The 15,645-nt window shown below is 41.3% G+C and overlaps 1 protein-coding gene across 1 annotated transcript in view; it reads right to left on the reverse strand.

Moving 5' to 3' along the window:
* The window catches only part of COL4A4 (collagen type IV alpha 4 chain), a 108,146-nt gene that overhangs the window by 46,862 nt on the left and 45,639 nt on the right, over nt 1–15,645 (reverse strand). Inside the window, exons 21-27 of the mRNA XM_054700121.1 lie at nt 12,079–12,240; nt 9,218–9,307; nt 8,144–8,307; nt 4,953–5,025; nt 3,574–3,680; nt 2,272–2,455; nt 904–972 (exon numbers count right to left, since the gene is read on the reverse strand). Of these exons, the coding sequence (XP_054556096.1) occupies nt 904–972; nt 2,272–2,455; nt 3,574–3,680; nt 4,953–5,025; nt 8,144–8,307; nt 9,218–9,307; nt 12,079–12,240 (849 nt within the window). The remainder of the gene's footprint in view (nt 1–903; nt 973–2,271; nt 2,456–3,573; nt 3,681–4,952; nt 5,026–8,143; nt 8,308–9,217; nt 9,308–12,078; nt 12,241–15,645) is intronic.

A 15,645-nucleotide genomic window follows, 5' to 3' on the forward strand; every position in this document is an offset into this window, starting at 1 on the left:
TCAATGCATAAATAAATAAAATAAATCTTTTTTTTTTTTTTTAAAAAAAAAGCACTGGTTTGAAAATTAATGCACTCCTGTGTTCACTGCAGCACTACTTACTCTAGCTAAGTTATGGAAAAACCTAAGGACCCAATGAAGGCTGAGACAATTGGGAAGATGTGGTCTATATACACAATGGAATACCACTCTGCTCTAGCCAAGATAAGAACATGCCTTTGAAACAACATGGATGGTTGATGCAAAGTGAAACAAATCAGAAGAAGAAAGGCAAATAGTGGATGATTTCACTTGTGTGGAATACAAAAAAAAACAAAAAACAAAAACAAAGGAACAAACAAAATCAAGCCAAAACAAATCCTGAAAATCTGATTGTAGAATTGAGGCTACCAGAGGGGGAGGAGGGTGCAAAGCAAGGGAGGAGGGGGCCCAGTGGACGATGGTGGAAGATTCTGGGTGCTCTGGTGGAGGGTGGACATGACTACATACATCTGGAGAGGTGTAAGCCTTTACCCCTAAATCATACATAGTATTATAAACCAATGTGACTCCAATAAAAAATAACACAATTTTATTCTCTTAGAATCTGTGAGTTAAAAAGTAAATAAATTCAAAATAGAAACATTTAGCCTGTTAAGTCTTTTTTTTTTTTAGAGTATTTCTACTTTATCGCTGTAAAGCTGTTGCCCGGCCTGGCTCATGTAATTCTCTTGTGAGTCATGTGTGTCCCGGCCCCAGAGCTGATGTAAATGACTGCAAAGGCTGTTTTCCCACAGTCCCTCAAAATCTTAAAATGTTTATAGAAATATCTTAATTAGTTGCCTAACAGTTGTCATTGGTTTATCTATCTTGCCTTTTTATCCTCCGGGAAAGGTGGAAGACCTAATTTCTCATAGCTCGTACCTGGAGGTCCATCCAAACCTGGCGGGCCTGGCCTCCCAGGGTAGGTTACGTTACTAGGAATGGTATCACCTGGAATGAAAAGAGAGCCGTATTCACGTACCTGATAGTCTAATGCAAAGTGCAATGTAGCTGCAGTGACAACTCCATTAGAATATTTTCTCATGGAGCTACTTCTATTCAGAATTTCTAGAAAATCATGCTGAAACCTGAATTTCAATTGTCTGGACAGTTATAAGGAGAATAAGGAAAATACTGATTTCAGGACTGAAACAGTTTTGATCATCAAGAAGAAAAACGCATGTGGAAGCCCATGAATTGCCATTACCAGGGGACTGTATTAGGTAAATGAGTTCAATTAGGCAAGAGGGAGCAGAAGTGTCTAGCCCCGAGTTCAGGAGACTGGGCTCCTGGTCTGGATGTGGAGGGTCCGTGCAAACGATGACGCTGTGGCTTCCTAGGGTCGTGAGGGGCCTGGGCTTCAGTGAGAGTCCCTGGTTTTCCTAATAACTTTGCAGGGTGGAGATTGTCTTCCCCATTTTAATTGAGGAGGAAAACAGGATCCAAAGCTGATGTCTCTGAATTCCCAACTCCTTTAAAATGGCATGTCTCTCTTGTACGACAGAAACTCTATCTCCTCGGGTATTACTTCATTGCCCTCAAATCGAAACTCTATGAGATGAATAAAAATGTTAGATTTTGATGGGCTCCAGACCACAACCTTAAACCTTATCAAATTCTGAGGTATATGCCTTTCTGTGTTATTGAAACGAGAACCAAAGATAATCTAAAATTTCGCAATGAACTATATAGGCATACACTTCACAAAAGAAAAAAAATTTAAATCAATCTTTTTCCACTCTTAAAAAGTTTTCGGCTACCATGCCACAAGTCACTTTATTGCTTGCAATTCGCCTAACTGGTAAAATAGTTTTAAATTCCTTTGTTTTCTCCCTACGATATTTACAAATGAGTTTTCATGGAGGCTGATGTATTTTTAAAGTAAAATCCTATCAGTTTTTATTAAAATACACCACATTATCTCAAAATATTGTCAAAAATAGGTATTTTGAATATATATACGTAATTTTAATTCAGATTATATAAATTGATACTGAGAAACGAATGAAGGCAATTGTGGCGTGCCACACACGCAAAGCCATAAAGACATCTCAGCGCGGGAAGGATTTGCGGTAAATATTGACTGTGCTGTACAGCTTTCATTTGGTTCACAACATTCACGGTTCAAACAGCGACTTGATGAGGTTTTACTGGGCTGTTCCACCGGAGCTGTGAGAACTGCCCACAGAGGAGCACACTTCAGCTCCAACACTCCGCTTGACATTCTGCACACAAAACATTTAAAATTACCTCTCTGGCCCTTCAAGCCCTCAGGGCCCCTCTCGCCTGGGCGTCCTGGAGCTCCTGGTTGTCCTCGTTGCCCGGGGGGACCAGGGAATCCCAGACCCGGAGGCCCCCTGGGGCCTGCTCTGCCTGGGGGCCCCGGAAGCCCCGGAGGCCCTGGACCACCCGGCACTGCGTCCTCATGGTCCCCCTGGAAAGTTTGCAGAGGAGTTGGTTAACATCTGTGCAATTCCCTGCACTCTGGGCTGGTGCAGCAGAAAGCCCGAGGCTCCAGGAGACACGTATTCAATTGCAAATGGGATTTAAAATAAGAACTTAGATTCTTCCTAAAGTTTTACACCCATGTCTGCAAGCATGTGTATGCTATTGGGGTAGGTGGTTCTGCCTCCAACACAGGACGGTGTGTGTGTGTGTGTGTGTGTGTGTGTGTGGTGTGTGTGTGTAATACAGAATAAAAATTTTTGTACACCCTCTCTCTAATATCAAATGTAACATAATACAGAAATATAGAAGTAAAAGCTAGAAAATATTGTAAGATATAGAAATAAATGGATTAAGAAAGATAAAGGGCTCACAAATTGAAAAAGTTCCTATGGATTTGAAACTGTTTTCTTGAATTCTTATTGAGAAGCTACAGGGAAAGACTCCTTCACCATCCATGGCTGGGGACCAGGGGCTGATGTCCTTTTTCCTCCATGTGAGGACTTAAGTGCAGGTTAACTGCCTACTTTTGTTCCTCTGGAAACTTCATAAAAACTGGAAGTCAAGGACATTGCTAGGCAACACTGCTTATGGCGAAATCAACACCTGGTTGCAAAGTTTGTGTCTGGTCTGGAAGAACTATAAAGACCAATGGGGAGCCTTGTAGGGGCTTCCTTAAGTGGTGGCTCCTGCAGCCAGCACATTCCTGGTGGGGTCCCCTAGAGCTGTGCTGTGGAGGTGACAGCTTCTGTGGGGGGCCAGCCTGTCCTCTTGGCCGGGGTGGGGGGGGATCTCACACGACCATCGAGTGTAGAGCTCATCTCTGTCACCCGGCTGCACGAGCGATCTCGAGGACTCTTGTGAACAAGGACACTGCTCTGTCTTCTAAGTGACCAGGTCCCAAATGACAGTCTTGAGAGTCTGGATTGTTTCAGTGAATGTAGGACTATCCCTCTGGGGAGGTCTTTTGGTGGCAGTGAATCAAAAGCTGTTCTGGTTTAAAGCTTGTTGGCCCTGTATTGAGCTCTTGCTTTTTAAATTGAAAAGGGAAAAGAGGTGCTGCGTGACCGTGAAAGTGAAATTCTAAAGCGAAAGAATTATACATACTGGGGGTCCTGGGTCCCCTCTTTCTCCATCATGCCCATCCTGACCATGTTGTCCATGCTGCCCGGGAAATCCCGGTGGGCCGTCAGGGCCTCTTGCTCCTTTGTGCCCTGGGAACAAAGGCCAATAGATACTCGACATGTTCTCAACAGCGGGTGAAGAAGAAGGACACAAAGGACCAAAACTAAAGGCCACAATCTTTATTATTATGAAAGATAAAACCAATGACCTGGACTCTGCTGGGACTGGACAACATTCTTCAAAGTGTCTCAGTTGACTGTAGTCACAGAAAGACAACGATGCAAAAGTCACAGTGGGAAATGACAGTTGCTGACCCCACAGTATGTATTTGTTTGAGAAATGTTCCTTTTCCCATTTCAACAGGAGTTTGTATTTGGGGGCTCCCGACACCACGGGGTCTCCCCAGTTTATGTGAGGCCAAACGTGGTACATTGTCCCCCAGGCAACATGAGGGGAGGTGCTAGGCTAGTCCAATCTTTCCAGAGGTTACTTCCTAACTGAAGCTAAAAGAAATAGATCTCTCTTTCACCTTTGCTTGTAAGGACTTGGACTTGCCAGAGGGCATGGGCCCCGGAGTCGCCAGAGAAAATCAGTGCTTAGAAGAAAACACAGATGGATCCGTGGAAGGTGCAAGCGTAGGGAGAGCTTCCTGATACTCTGAGGCCCTGGATCCGGTTGTCCCTGTGCCAGTCTTACACCTGAAGTTCAAATTTCTTTAGATAATTCAATAAATTATTTTTTCTTAAAGTGCTTCAAGCTGGGGCCTCCCTGGTGGCGCAGGCAGTTGAGAGCAGCACTGTGAAGCTGTCTGCAGCCTCCGCAGTGCCAGTTCGATTCCCGGCAGGCCAGGGAGATTCCCACATGGCACAGCAGACCTCTCCTGTCTGTCCACTGCTCCCTCAGCAGTGTATTTTCATCAGCCTGCCTGTTCTGTTCCCCGCTCTGTCTCTGGTGAATCCTCTCACTCTCCCGCGCATTTGGCCTGTACCCTGGTTCTTGTATAAATAAATAAATCTTAAAAAAAAAAGTATTTCAAGCTGGGTTTCTGTCACTTATAACCAAAATATTCTTGAGTAACACGGCATAACACAATGAAGCGAATGCTACCCTCTCACCATGACGAAGGAGGTCTTATGTCAACCCCAAGGTCACAACAAGAAGAATCTCAAGATGTGACTAAAGGAACATTTCTGGGAGAGGGTTTGAGGCTCAACATCCACATGAGTCTGAAAAGCAGGGAGGATGTTTTAAAACAATCTCAACCACCTTAAGTCTTGTAGAACTTACCTCTCATCACACGGGAAATTAATGCTTTATACCACCTGTAAAATGGCAGGGAGTAAGTGGTTGACTGTGCTCACCTTTAATTCTTGACACAACCCTGTCACCCTTTTCTCCTTTGCGGCCAGGTGGTCCTAAGGCACCAGGTTTTCCCTTGATGAAAAACAACAGGAGCAAATCAGTTTAATTGTTACAGGTCAAAGTTTTTCACATTCGTGTAAATCTACTCTCTCTCTCTCTCCTTTCCTTCTCAATCAAAGGTTCTAGATTCTAGTTGGATAATTTTGTTCTCCTTTTCTTCCCTGACTTCCAAGGTGGGTCCTACCTTGCAAACTTGAGGCTCTTGAACCGTATGTAAAAATGGATGGAATCTGAATAAAGCCCCTACTTGAGTCAATAGAAATGATTATTAGAAATTTTGACAAAGCACTATTGTTACACAGATTGGCACTGGGGGGAACCGGGCAAAGGACACGTGGATTTCTGTGATTATGGAAGTTCTTGGGAGCTGTAAAAAACAGGTGTCTCAGGATCAAAATTTATAATCAAAAAATAAATTTTCCTGTTGTATTTATTCTGTAGAATTGGAAGGGAATTGGGGAGGAGTTTCACCAGAAGAGCTGCCCCTAGGGCTAAAGGTAGAGGCTCGGGAATGAGTTTATGATGAATGAGACTTAATTCTGAGGGAAGTTAGTGAGCAAGAGAAGGACAAGTAAGAACCTTTGCTGTGGTCAATGTATTTCCTCTGACTAGCAAGTAAACAGCTAGTTTTGACTGATGAATATCTCATCTCTCGACCTCGCCATTGCTCTCAGACTAGACTGTTTAGTCATGGTTTATAAGAGGGACATACTGGGCCTCCCCTGGTGGCTCAGGCAGTTGAACGCCACACTGTGAAGCTGTCCATAGCCTCTGCAACGTGGGTTGGATCCCAGCCAGCTGGCGAGAATCCCACATGGCGAAGCAAACCTCTCCTGTCTCACCTGCTGCTCCCCTCAGTAGTGTATTTCCTCAGTCTGCCAGTTCTGTTCCCTGCTCTGTCTCTGGTGAATCCTTTCACCCTCCCACACATCTGGTCTGTACCCGGGTTCTTATATAAATAAATAAATCTTTAAAAAAAAAAGTGGGACATACTGAATATCAAATCCTGTCAAAACTTTGGAAACCCACTATCAGTAAATGATAGTGGCCAAATATTACATTAAATATAGTTACAAAACCATATACAGAGCTATGCTTACTTATCTGGTTTTTTTTTTTTTTTTTTTTTTTTTTTAAAGATTTATTTATTGATTGATTGATACATACATACATACAAGCACTGGGTACAGTCAGAAGCGTGGGAGGGTGAGAGAATTCACCAGAGCCAGAGCGGGGAGCAGAGCAGGCAGAAGGACCGAAGTACACTGCTGAGGGCAGCAGCGGGCAGCAGGAGAGGTCTGCGCGCCATGTGGGACCCTCCTCAGGTGGCCGGGGAGCAGCCGGGGATCGAACCGGTGCTCTAGAGGCTGCGGGCAGCTTCGCAACCCAGCGCTCAACCGCTGCGCCACCGGGGAGGCCCTTACTTATCTGGTTTTAACCAAGAAACAATCTAGGAATTTGGAAGGAAATAAAAATTATCTTATTTTCATACAGTCTACCAACATGCCCAAGCAAACTTAGTTATCTTTTTAACTGACATCTACTAGTTCATCAGCAGTGAACTATAAAGGGTAGAAGAACAACTTGTAGAGATAAATACAATAGCGGCGTCATACAGTGGACGTGAAGAAGCAGCTAAAAATGTACACAGCAATCATGAAAACTCAAGTGGACAAAATGGTTGAGATCCATTTAATAATGCAGGGAGAAAAACATCTCCACACATCATTCAGTTCCCCGCCCCCCAACATCACTGTAAAGTGACATCCTGTGGGTGAACATGTCATGAGACATCAAAAATGTGGGTGGAACAAAGTAAAAAAAGTTAAGTTAGGAAACTTGACAGTAAAGGAACTTGAGAAATAAAGTGTTGATATGGGTTGCGTGTTTCAATTCATACCTTTACTGTAAGTCATTAAGTTAAAAAAAGGACAGGGCCCACATGTGTGGCTAGTGGAAACATCCTTCTGAGGGATTACCCATTCTACACAGAAAGCCACTCACATAGCATTTGAACCAATTTCTCTTCAGAAAACACAGGGTGGTATGCTTAGTAAATAAGACCTCTGCTTCCTGCAAGAGCGGCCACGCCCTGGGAGTCTGAGCAGCTGATCAGTCAGCTCCAAAGCTCTGCTGATGAATTTTAAGTGGCAGAGTCAGATCACAGACTTTGTTGAACTAAGAAGAAAAAACTGACTAACAGCCCTGTCTTTGTCTTTACTAAAGAGACATTCCTGAGAACCTACAAAGTACTAGGCATGATTTGAGGTACCAAGGATACTGCAGTTAAAGGACCCTCAAGCCTTCACAGTGCCAACGCTCCAGGAAAACAAATGTTGAATCTGAGAGATTCCCAGAGCAAAAGATTCCAGTTGCTTTGGGGATCAATAGCTGCTTTTCACAATTCTAAGATATGAAGTCACTATACACATTTGTTAATATAACAACAAAACCCAGTAGCAACAAAAATTTTCTCTCTGCCAGGCATGCAGCTGCTGTTTTCCATGAGGTCTAGGTCAGGGACTTCAACTGCAGGTGCCCACCAGGGTCATGCCTTTTGAGGGAAGCAGACACATGAGCATGGTGGGGACTGAGGCACCCAGACACCCCTCACAATGGCACAGCCATCTCTCAACTTCCTCATATTAATAGTACAAAAAATAGTACAAAAACACCATGAGGGGTAATCAAAAAACACAGGCAGGTCCCATTTAGGCCAGATCAGTTTGTGACCTTTGGTTTTCTCTGCAGCTTCACAGGGTCTGTAACCCTGTCCATCTTGTCCACTCCTTGTGGACTTTGTAGCTTTAACAGAGATCACTGAGTTGAATTCTGACCAACAGCCCTGAGAGACAGGTGTTATTATAGCCATTTAATAAATGAGGCTCAGAAGCTTAGAGAGCAGGAGCCTCCCAGTGTTAGGGTTGGGCCTGACACTGGGGTGCCTCCCCGAGGGCAAGACTGAAGCAGGCGGATGAATGCATGCATGCAGGTGATTTCCTTGGTCATTAATATAGTTGTAGGTTCAAAACATAAAGATGCATGAAAGAGGTACAAGAGACTTCTATCTCTCTCTTTTTTTTTTTTTTTTAACTAGAAAGGTTACTAGTAACAGTAGCTGGTTACTCACCGGAGGTCCTGGACATCCTTCAGCTCCAGGGGAGCCTAGGTGACCTTTTTCTCCAGGCCACCCAGGGAGTCCCAAGTCTCCCTTAACACCCTGCCTCCCAGGAAGCCCTGGAGGACCTGGGAGGCCCATAGGACCGGGCTCACAGGCACAGGACCCCTCATTTCCTAGACAGAGGATAAAAGGCAGCTGGGTCATATTTCCAGAGTAAAATCCCCCCGAAGTAATAACTGTATAAAACCAAGAGTGCAAATAAGAACAAAAAGGATCCAGGACATGCAGTTTTTATCCTAGACAAGTGGCAACATTTGATGTGGGGGCATAGGGCACAGAGCTGGGTACCTAGCCACCATCTAAATAGAGTAGACACGTTGATTCCAGAACAATGAAGTGTTTATGTCTTAATAAAATCATCCTGACAAACCCTAGGGGGAGCATTGATGCCTGATTCTATTGAAGAAGCATCAAATTTTTTTTAAAAGCTTCTTATTTTTAAAAGTTTTTTATTTGGTTCCCAGTGAAGAAACAAAAAGAAAAAAAGATGATTAGAGAATAAACTGAATAATTTGCAAAATAAAATGTGAAGAGGAATCATTGGATGCATTGCATTTACAATTTATTACCATGCATTTTTTAATTATCAGGACTTTTAGCCTTAAAATGGTGTTTTAACAGTCAACCTCTTCAGTTGTACTAAATGCTTTCACACCAATCTGACTCATTAGGTCAAAAAGGCACCACATAATTTAAGGTGGAGAAACAGAACCAAAGACATGGAGGAATCTGGGAAATATGGACCAGCAGAAAGGAACCAGCCACTGTGCCAGCTCTGCCTCCTTCAAGGAACAAGAGGATGTGTCCTTTTTATTCCAGATGTTGGAGTTTGACTTTATGTTTACTTTTAATCATATGCACATAACTAGGGGGAGCATTTACAGGTATAACTATGGTGAGTAATTACCATAGTAATTACCATAGTAATTACCAAAACGAAATGCCACCTTGTACTCTTCAGAAGTGCCTGCCAGTCCTGATAGGTTGTTGTCTTCTAGAAACTCTGTCTCAGCTACAACTTGCCTTTTTCTCCTTTTGAGCCTCTTCTTCCAGGAGGACCCATTTTGCCTTTCATTCCTTGTGGTCCAGGAGGCCCAACACGGCAATGGACACCTTAACACATGGGAGGGCGGGCAGAGAGAATCACACCATTTCTGTGAGTGTTTTCTATAGAAAGTAGATGTATCTTTTTTTTGTTTTCTTTTTTTTTTTTTGTGGGACCCTCGCCGGCGGCCAGGGAAGGAACTGGTGCTGCAAAGGCTGAGGGCAGCCTCGCAGCCCAGCGCTCAACCGCTGTGCCACCAGGGGAGGCCCAAAGCAGATATATCTTTTGTACTTGTGTCTTCCCTCCACTGCTTGCTTTCTTCCACTGTTCATCTATGACTCTGATATGATGAAAGATTATATATGCAAATAGACCTATGTAACTGCCACATCAATATCCTGGCACCACAATCATGGATATATGACTGTCCCTTATTTCAGCCTTAATTTAGTGGGTTGCAAAACAAGGTAAGAGACAATAAAACGAGCAAAAGTACTGAAACATAACAAGCCAAAAAAAAGGGGGGGGCCTCCCTGGTGGTGCAAGGGGTTAAGTACTGCACTATGAAGAAATCTGCAGCCTCTGCAGCATGAGTTCGATCCCTGGCCGGCCAGGGAGCAACCCACATGGTGCAGCAGACCTCTCCTGTCTCCCCACTGCTCCCCTCAGCAGTGTATTTCAGTCAGTCTGCCTGTTCTGCTCCCCACTCTGTCTCCGGCGAATCCTCTCACCCCCCGCATCTCTGGCCTGTACCCCAGCTCTTGTATGCATAAATAAATAAATCTTTAAAAAAGTGGGATTTATTTTTAAAAAAGGATAGGAAAGAATTTTTTTCTTCAATTATCAATAATCACATAATGAAGAAAGCATAAAATATGACTTGTAAAAACAAAAATCCACAAGAAGTTGTGGCATATATACACAATAGAATATTATTCAGCAATCAAAAAAGATAAAATCATGCCAACCACAGCAACGTGGATGGAGCTGGAAGGAATTATGCTCAGTGAAATAAGCCAGAAGGAAAAAGAAAAATAGCGCATGGTTTCACTTACAGCAGGAATATAGGGGAACCAAATAAGACATTAGCATAAAGAATAATAACAGTACAAAGCACAACAAAGCAAAAACAGACAATTATAAATCAGAGACATCCTGCAGGGTGGAGGAGGGAGAGGGATCAGAGGGAGGGAGGGAGGAGCACAGGGGACTGAGGTGATGGTGCACGGGTGCATTGGGGAAGGAAGCTCTATGGGGACTACACCTGAGGGGGTGGGAGAAGCAAATATTGTTTAAAAATGAACAATGATGTAAAAAATAAAAAAAAAATTAAAAAAATCGAACAATGATGAAAAAAAAAATCCAGAACATCTGATTTAAAATGTCAGATAAAAAGTAAAAGGAAAACAGGAGTAAAGGAAGATTATAAAATGGCATAAACCTACAGAATAAAGAAAAAAGAAAAGGGACACAGCAAAAAAAATTAAAATAAAAATCCTTAACAAGCTGAATTCTAAGCAGCAGTGGAGAAGCTGGAGAAAGAACACAATTTAGAGAAGAAATGTGTCCCCAGGTACGGGAATTGGTTCCTCTGAAGTAGAATGGCAATGAGGGCTACCATGATGATTTGCTGAAGAAACAGCTAAACCAAAAGATTTCCTTCTCAAAAATCACGACAGTAAAACAAACAAACAAAATTCAAAGTTGGAGGTAACACACCATGCAACAAAAAGAAAAACTAAAAGAAACAACATAATTGAATCAAGCTGTGGTCTATCCACACTCAGCTGTTTGAGAAAATTACATGTGGTAAAGCAAGTCAGAATGATATAAACAAATAGTGGATATTCGCATACCAGATGATTTGATCACAAAATACTTTTTAATCACATTTGATCACAAAATACTTTTTGGTGAAGGAGGGAAGGAAGGAAACATAAAATATTAAATAGATTAAAAATGCTACCTGACCTAAGTAAACGATCAAAAAACTCCAGGATGTATTTATTCAAACAGATAATAGTGATAGAATGTTTAATGAGTTCGATGGTATTATTATGAGACTTATATAACTCTAGGTGGGTTGAGATTGAATTAGCAATAAGTATATTGAAATCCAACCAATACATTGGAAAAGAAAACAAAACAATTTTTAACAAAATGTTGTACTGGAGAAGTAAATCTATATAATTATATGGCTGACCTGGAGAATAGCATTGACACAACTATTCGGTATAACTGAATGATATTTATTGTATTTATTTAATCAAAATTAAATAATAGCTCTATTTTCTAAATAATAGCTCTATTTTCTAACAAGAGAGTGGCAGGAGAATGGATGTGGGTATAAGAAAAGAACTAAATTCATCTTCAATGGAGGGAAATGAAAGATAATGCTCAAACTCAAAAATTAACAAATAATAATACGAGTATATTGAATGGCATTATAGAGGCAAATAACAAAAGCTCCAGCATTTGTTCTAGGGGAGGAAAGAATCAAAGAGTTTTCCTGATAGAGCAGTTCTTCATAACAGACTTTGTAGATCTATAGGAATCCCAAACCACAAAAATGAAAATCATATACAAAAAATAAAAATTAAAATTGTATTTAATATTAACAAAATTCCATCATCACACTAAATCCTCAACCAAATATTTTCATATGCTTAACTGAAGGATGGCTAACATCCACGTACACTTTTATATGATAAACAATACTAGCTTGGCTTATGAAATATTAGATGGTTTCGGAAATGTTTGGAAAGTCACACATTCTGAATGGCACCGCAAACACCAAATGCAACATAAACATGAAGGACATAAACTAGGGACATTTTACCATCCGATCCTGGAGGTCCTGGCAGTCCTGGGAGTCCGGGCAGCCCCGGGGGTCCTGGGTCTCCTGGTTTCCCTGGGGAATCAGGCCTCCCAGGAACACCGGCTGCCCCTGGAGATCCTGGGTGACCAGGAAGGCCTCGTGGCCCAGGAGGCCCCATCCAACCTCCAAGAGAAATCAAGAATGAAAACTATATAGTATTGACCCCCCCAAAAAAATCATTATTGAATTACTGCAGTCACAAAACATATTTTGTTATTCAAATAGAGACTCATGGCATTCATCTATACATACATACATACATACATACATATATATATATATATATTTAAAGAGTGAAAACCACATTACTCTCAGAGCAAACTATTTTGTAGAAATCAAAAACCATCAAACTCTTAGGCTGTAGAATTCTTTGGTTTTTTAGTTTTAAGTTTTATACACATTAATGAGATAACTTTATAAATAATGTTTATTGCATATTTACCAAGCACTAGGTAGGCTTATTCTTAATTCTCAGACTGAGCTTTCAATGTATATATTTTTACTTTTATTTAGTAGTTGAGAAAACTGTGGCTTAGGCAGATTAATGGACTACAAAATTAGAGTTTGTATTTTAACAGCGATCTACCTCAAACCACTTTACCCTGGAGGCTCTCACCAATGGTGTCCATTTCAGATGCAAACTGTGGAATTTTTAAAGGAAAAAATGTAGTTTAAAAAGTCACTGACTATCCCAACTATCATTAAGCCTCACTTCCTTTAAAATGCACACCAGTGAGATGAATAAGCTCAGAGAATCATATCTTCTTACCTCTTCCCTGTTCTTTAAGGTTACCATTGGAAATAATTATATATTTTTAATTTAATTTTTTTAAAGTTTTCCACCTTGGTAACTTGGTAAAATAATCTCAAGAAACATATAAACATGTTTAGTAAACAAAAGTAGGGATTCAATAATTGCCTATGTAGGACATAAAATACCACAGTCACCTAGGCTGGTGGTCAAATATGGAGGTGGCCTCTCCCCCTCAACCACAGGAACTTAAGTAGGTTATTTAAATTCTTTAATCCTCTATATCTACTTCAGAGGTTTGCTACGAGGGTTAAGTAAAGTAATCCGTGTAAGGAGCTTCGTGTAATATCTGCAATAGCACGTGTACAGTAGATGATTAGATGCTCAGTGTGGTCAGAGGTCAAAGTGAGGAACACCACAGCAGCCACATCCCATCTCTCTCGTTTGACCTCCTATTCTCCCTCGCTGGTGGCTTTGGCTTTGACACCACTGGAAGCCTCAGTTACCGTGATCACGTCTCATAAGTTCTTCCTGCTTCTAGAATCAAAGATGGCCACCGTGGTAGTAGAACACATTCTAGTAGAACCTTGACACTCCCCTGGCGAGAGGTGGTGTGTTCCGGCTTGAATGGGGCAGACTCTTACGACCATTTGGAAAACTGGAGCATAGCAGGAGGGACACTGTGGCGTCTCAGACTAGATTATTTAACGTGATTCAGCCTCTGCCTTGTGAGCTGAATTGCTTGGGACCAGTGCCTGCAGCCGCCATGGAAGGGCTCTCCCTGCTCTGAAGCTACCAGAGCCTACACAGTGAGTCCGGAGACTCCATTAGAGACAGGAAGACAGGCCTTGGTGTTCTGGTTCCAGCCACTGTGTGGTGGCCACCATATGAAAATCCTTGATCTAAAATCGTTCAGCTTAGTCCTTTCTGAAGTCTTGAACCACAGAAAGTTAAGGGTAAAGCACTGACTGCTGTTGTTTTAAGTCACTAGGTTTTGGGTAAACTTCATCAACAGACAATTGAAACCTTATCAGTAATCAATAATGCAGCATGCTGGTTAAATTGTGGCTTTCATTATTAAATGCATGTGTGCTGAGGCTTTACATTTATTTTCAAACATGATCTTTACTCCTGAAACAGCCCTGCAAAGTCTATACCTTATAGATAAGGCACAGAAAGTTTAGGCCTAATAATAGCAGGAGCAGCTAACTTTATAAATCTTTAATATACGATGGGGTGTTTGCTAAGAATTATATACTTATTACTTCTTTCAACCCTAGAAAGAACTCCATTTTTCAGAAAATGAGGCACAGAGAGTTTTAATAAATGCTCAATATCACAGAGCTCGTAGGTAGTAGCACCTGGAATGTTTTTAATCTGCAGTATAAATGCACTGCTATTGCACTGCATTGCGCTAAGTGGCAAGGCTGGGATTGAATCATGCATATCTGATCCAAAACTCTGCTAATCTCATGGCAAATACTATAGATAATTTTAAAAAGATGATTGATAAAGGCTATATACATTGGTATGCTTCAAACAAAATGAAAATGTGCTCATGTGGACGTGGCTGCCACCTTTTTCATGCCATTCTTAAGACCTGATTGGAATCTTTTCTGTCAGTCACTGGCTGGTCCCGGGTCCTACCTGTGGTCTTGCCTGCTTTCGGGGAGATGCTCAGCCATCTCCCAAAGGGCAGAACTGGCTATAGTGCTGACACCCAGCAGCCTCAACCACCCATTTGTAGAACATGAAATCAATTAAGTTGTGGCCAACATTAAAAAAGCTTTTTTTAATGAATTATTTTATTTTATATAATTCTTATATCACTTTTCATCTTTGCATAATGTATGCATTTTCATTTTGGTTATATTCCCCATACAATTCCTACCCCCTTTTTCTGACCCTAATCCCTCTTCTCCTTCCTCAGCCCCCCACTGTAGTGTGTCTCTGGTCTATAGTTGCTTGTTGATTTTGATTTTTACTTTATTGCAATTAGTCTTTTTCCTGGTCCCTTATTTAGGTTTTCTAAATTCCTGCTATGAGTGAGACTATCCGGTATTTTTCTTTTTCTTTCTGGCTTATTTTGCTGAGCATGAGCCTTTCTTGACCCACTAAAGATAGAGCTTCCATATGATCCAGCAACTCCTCTCCTAGGTATTTATCCAAAGGCCACAAAACATTAATTCAAAGGGGTGCACCTGCACCCCTTTGTTTATAGCAGCACTGTTTACAGTAGCTAAGCTATGGAAACAGCCCAAATTCCCAAAAATAGATGACTGGATCAAGAAGATGTGGTACATATACACCATGGAATATTACTCAGCAGTCAAAAAAATAAACTCATGCAATTTGCAGCAACATGGATGGAGCTGGAAGGGATCATGCTCAGCAAAACAAGCCAGAAAGAAAAAGATAAAAAGCTTTTTAAGAGACTGAAATGGAAATAGAAATAGAGTCCATTAGACACCAAAAAGGTATTATTTTGTGAAATTTATGTTTCAGCCACATGCATATGTGGGTACATATATATGTGATATAATGTAAATGCAATTCAATAGAAAATAGATTCTTACTATGGATTGTAGTCACTGGGTAAATTAAAAAAAAAAACGGGTGGAATTTAAAGGTTTCCTGTTATATTTTGGTTATGAATCTCCAAGACACATGTTTTACCCCAGTGGATTTTGATTTTAATCTGTTAGAGACGCTATTTCATTTTATACAAACCCAAAAGGAGGTATTTCAGACTAGAGTCTCGTTCTCCTGGACTACAT

This window comes from Talpa occidentalis, unplaced genomic scaffold (genome assembly GCF_014898055.3).
Source record: "Talpa occidentalis isolate TD23 unplaced genomic scaffold, MPIMG_talOcc4v2.1 talOcc4.3, whole genome shotgun sequence".
In the NCBI taxonomy this organism is placed as follows: domain Eukaryota; kingdom Metazoa; phylum Chordata; class Mammalia; order Eulipotyphla; family Talpidae; genus Talpa; species Talpa occidentalis.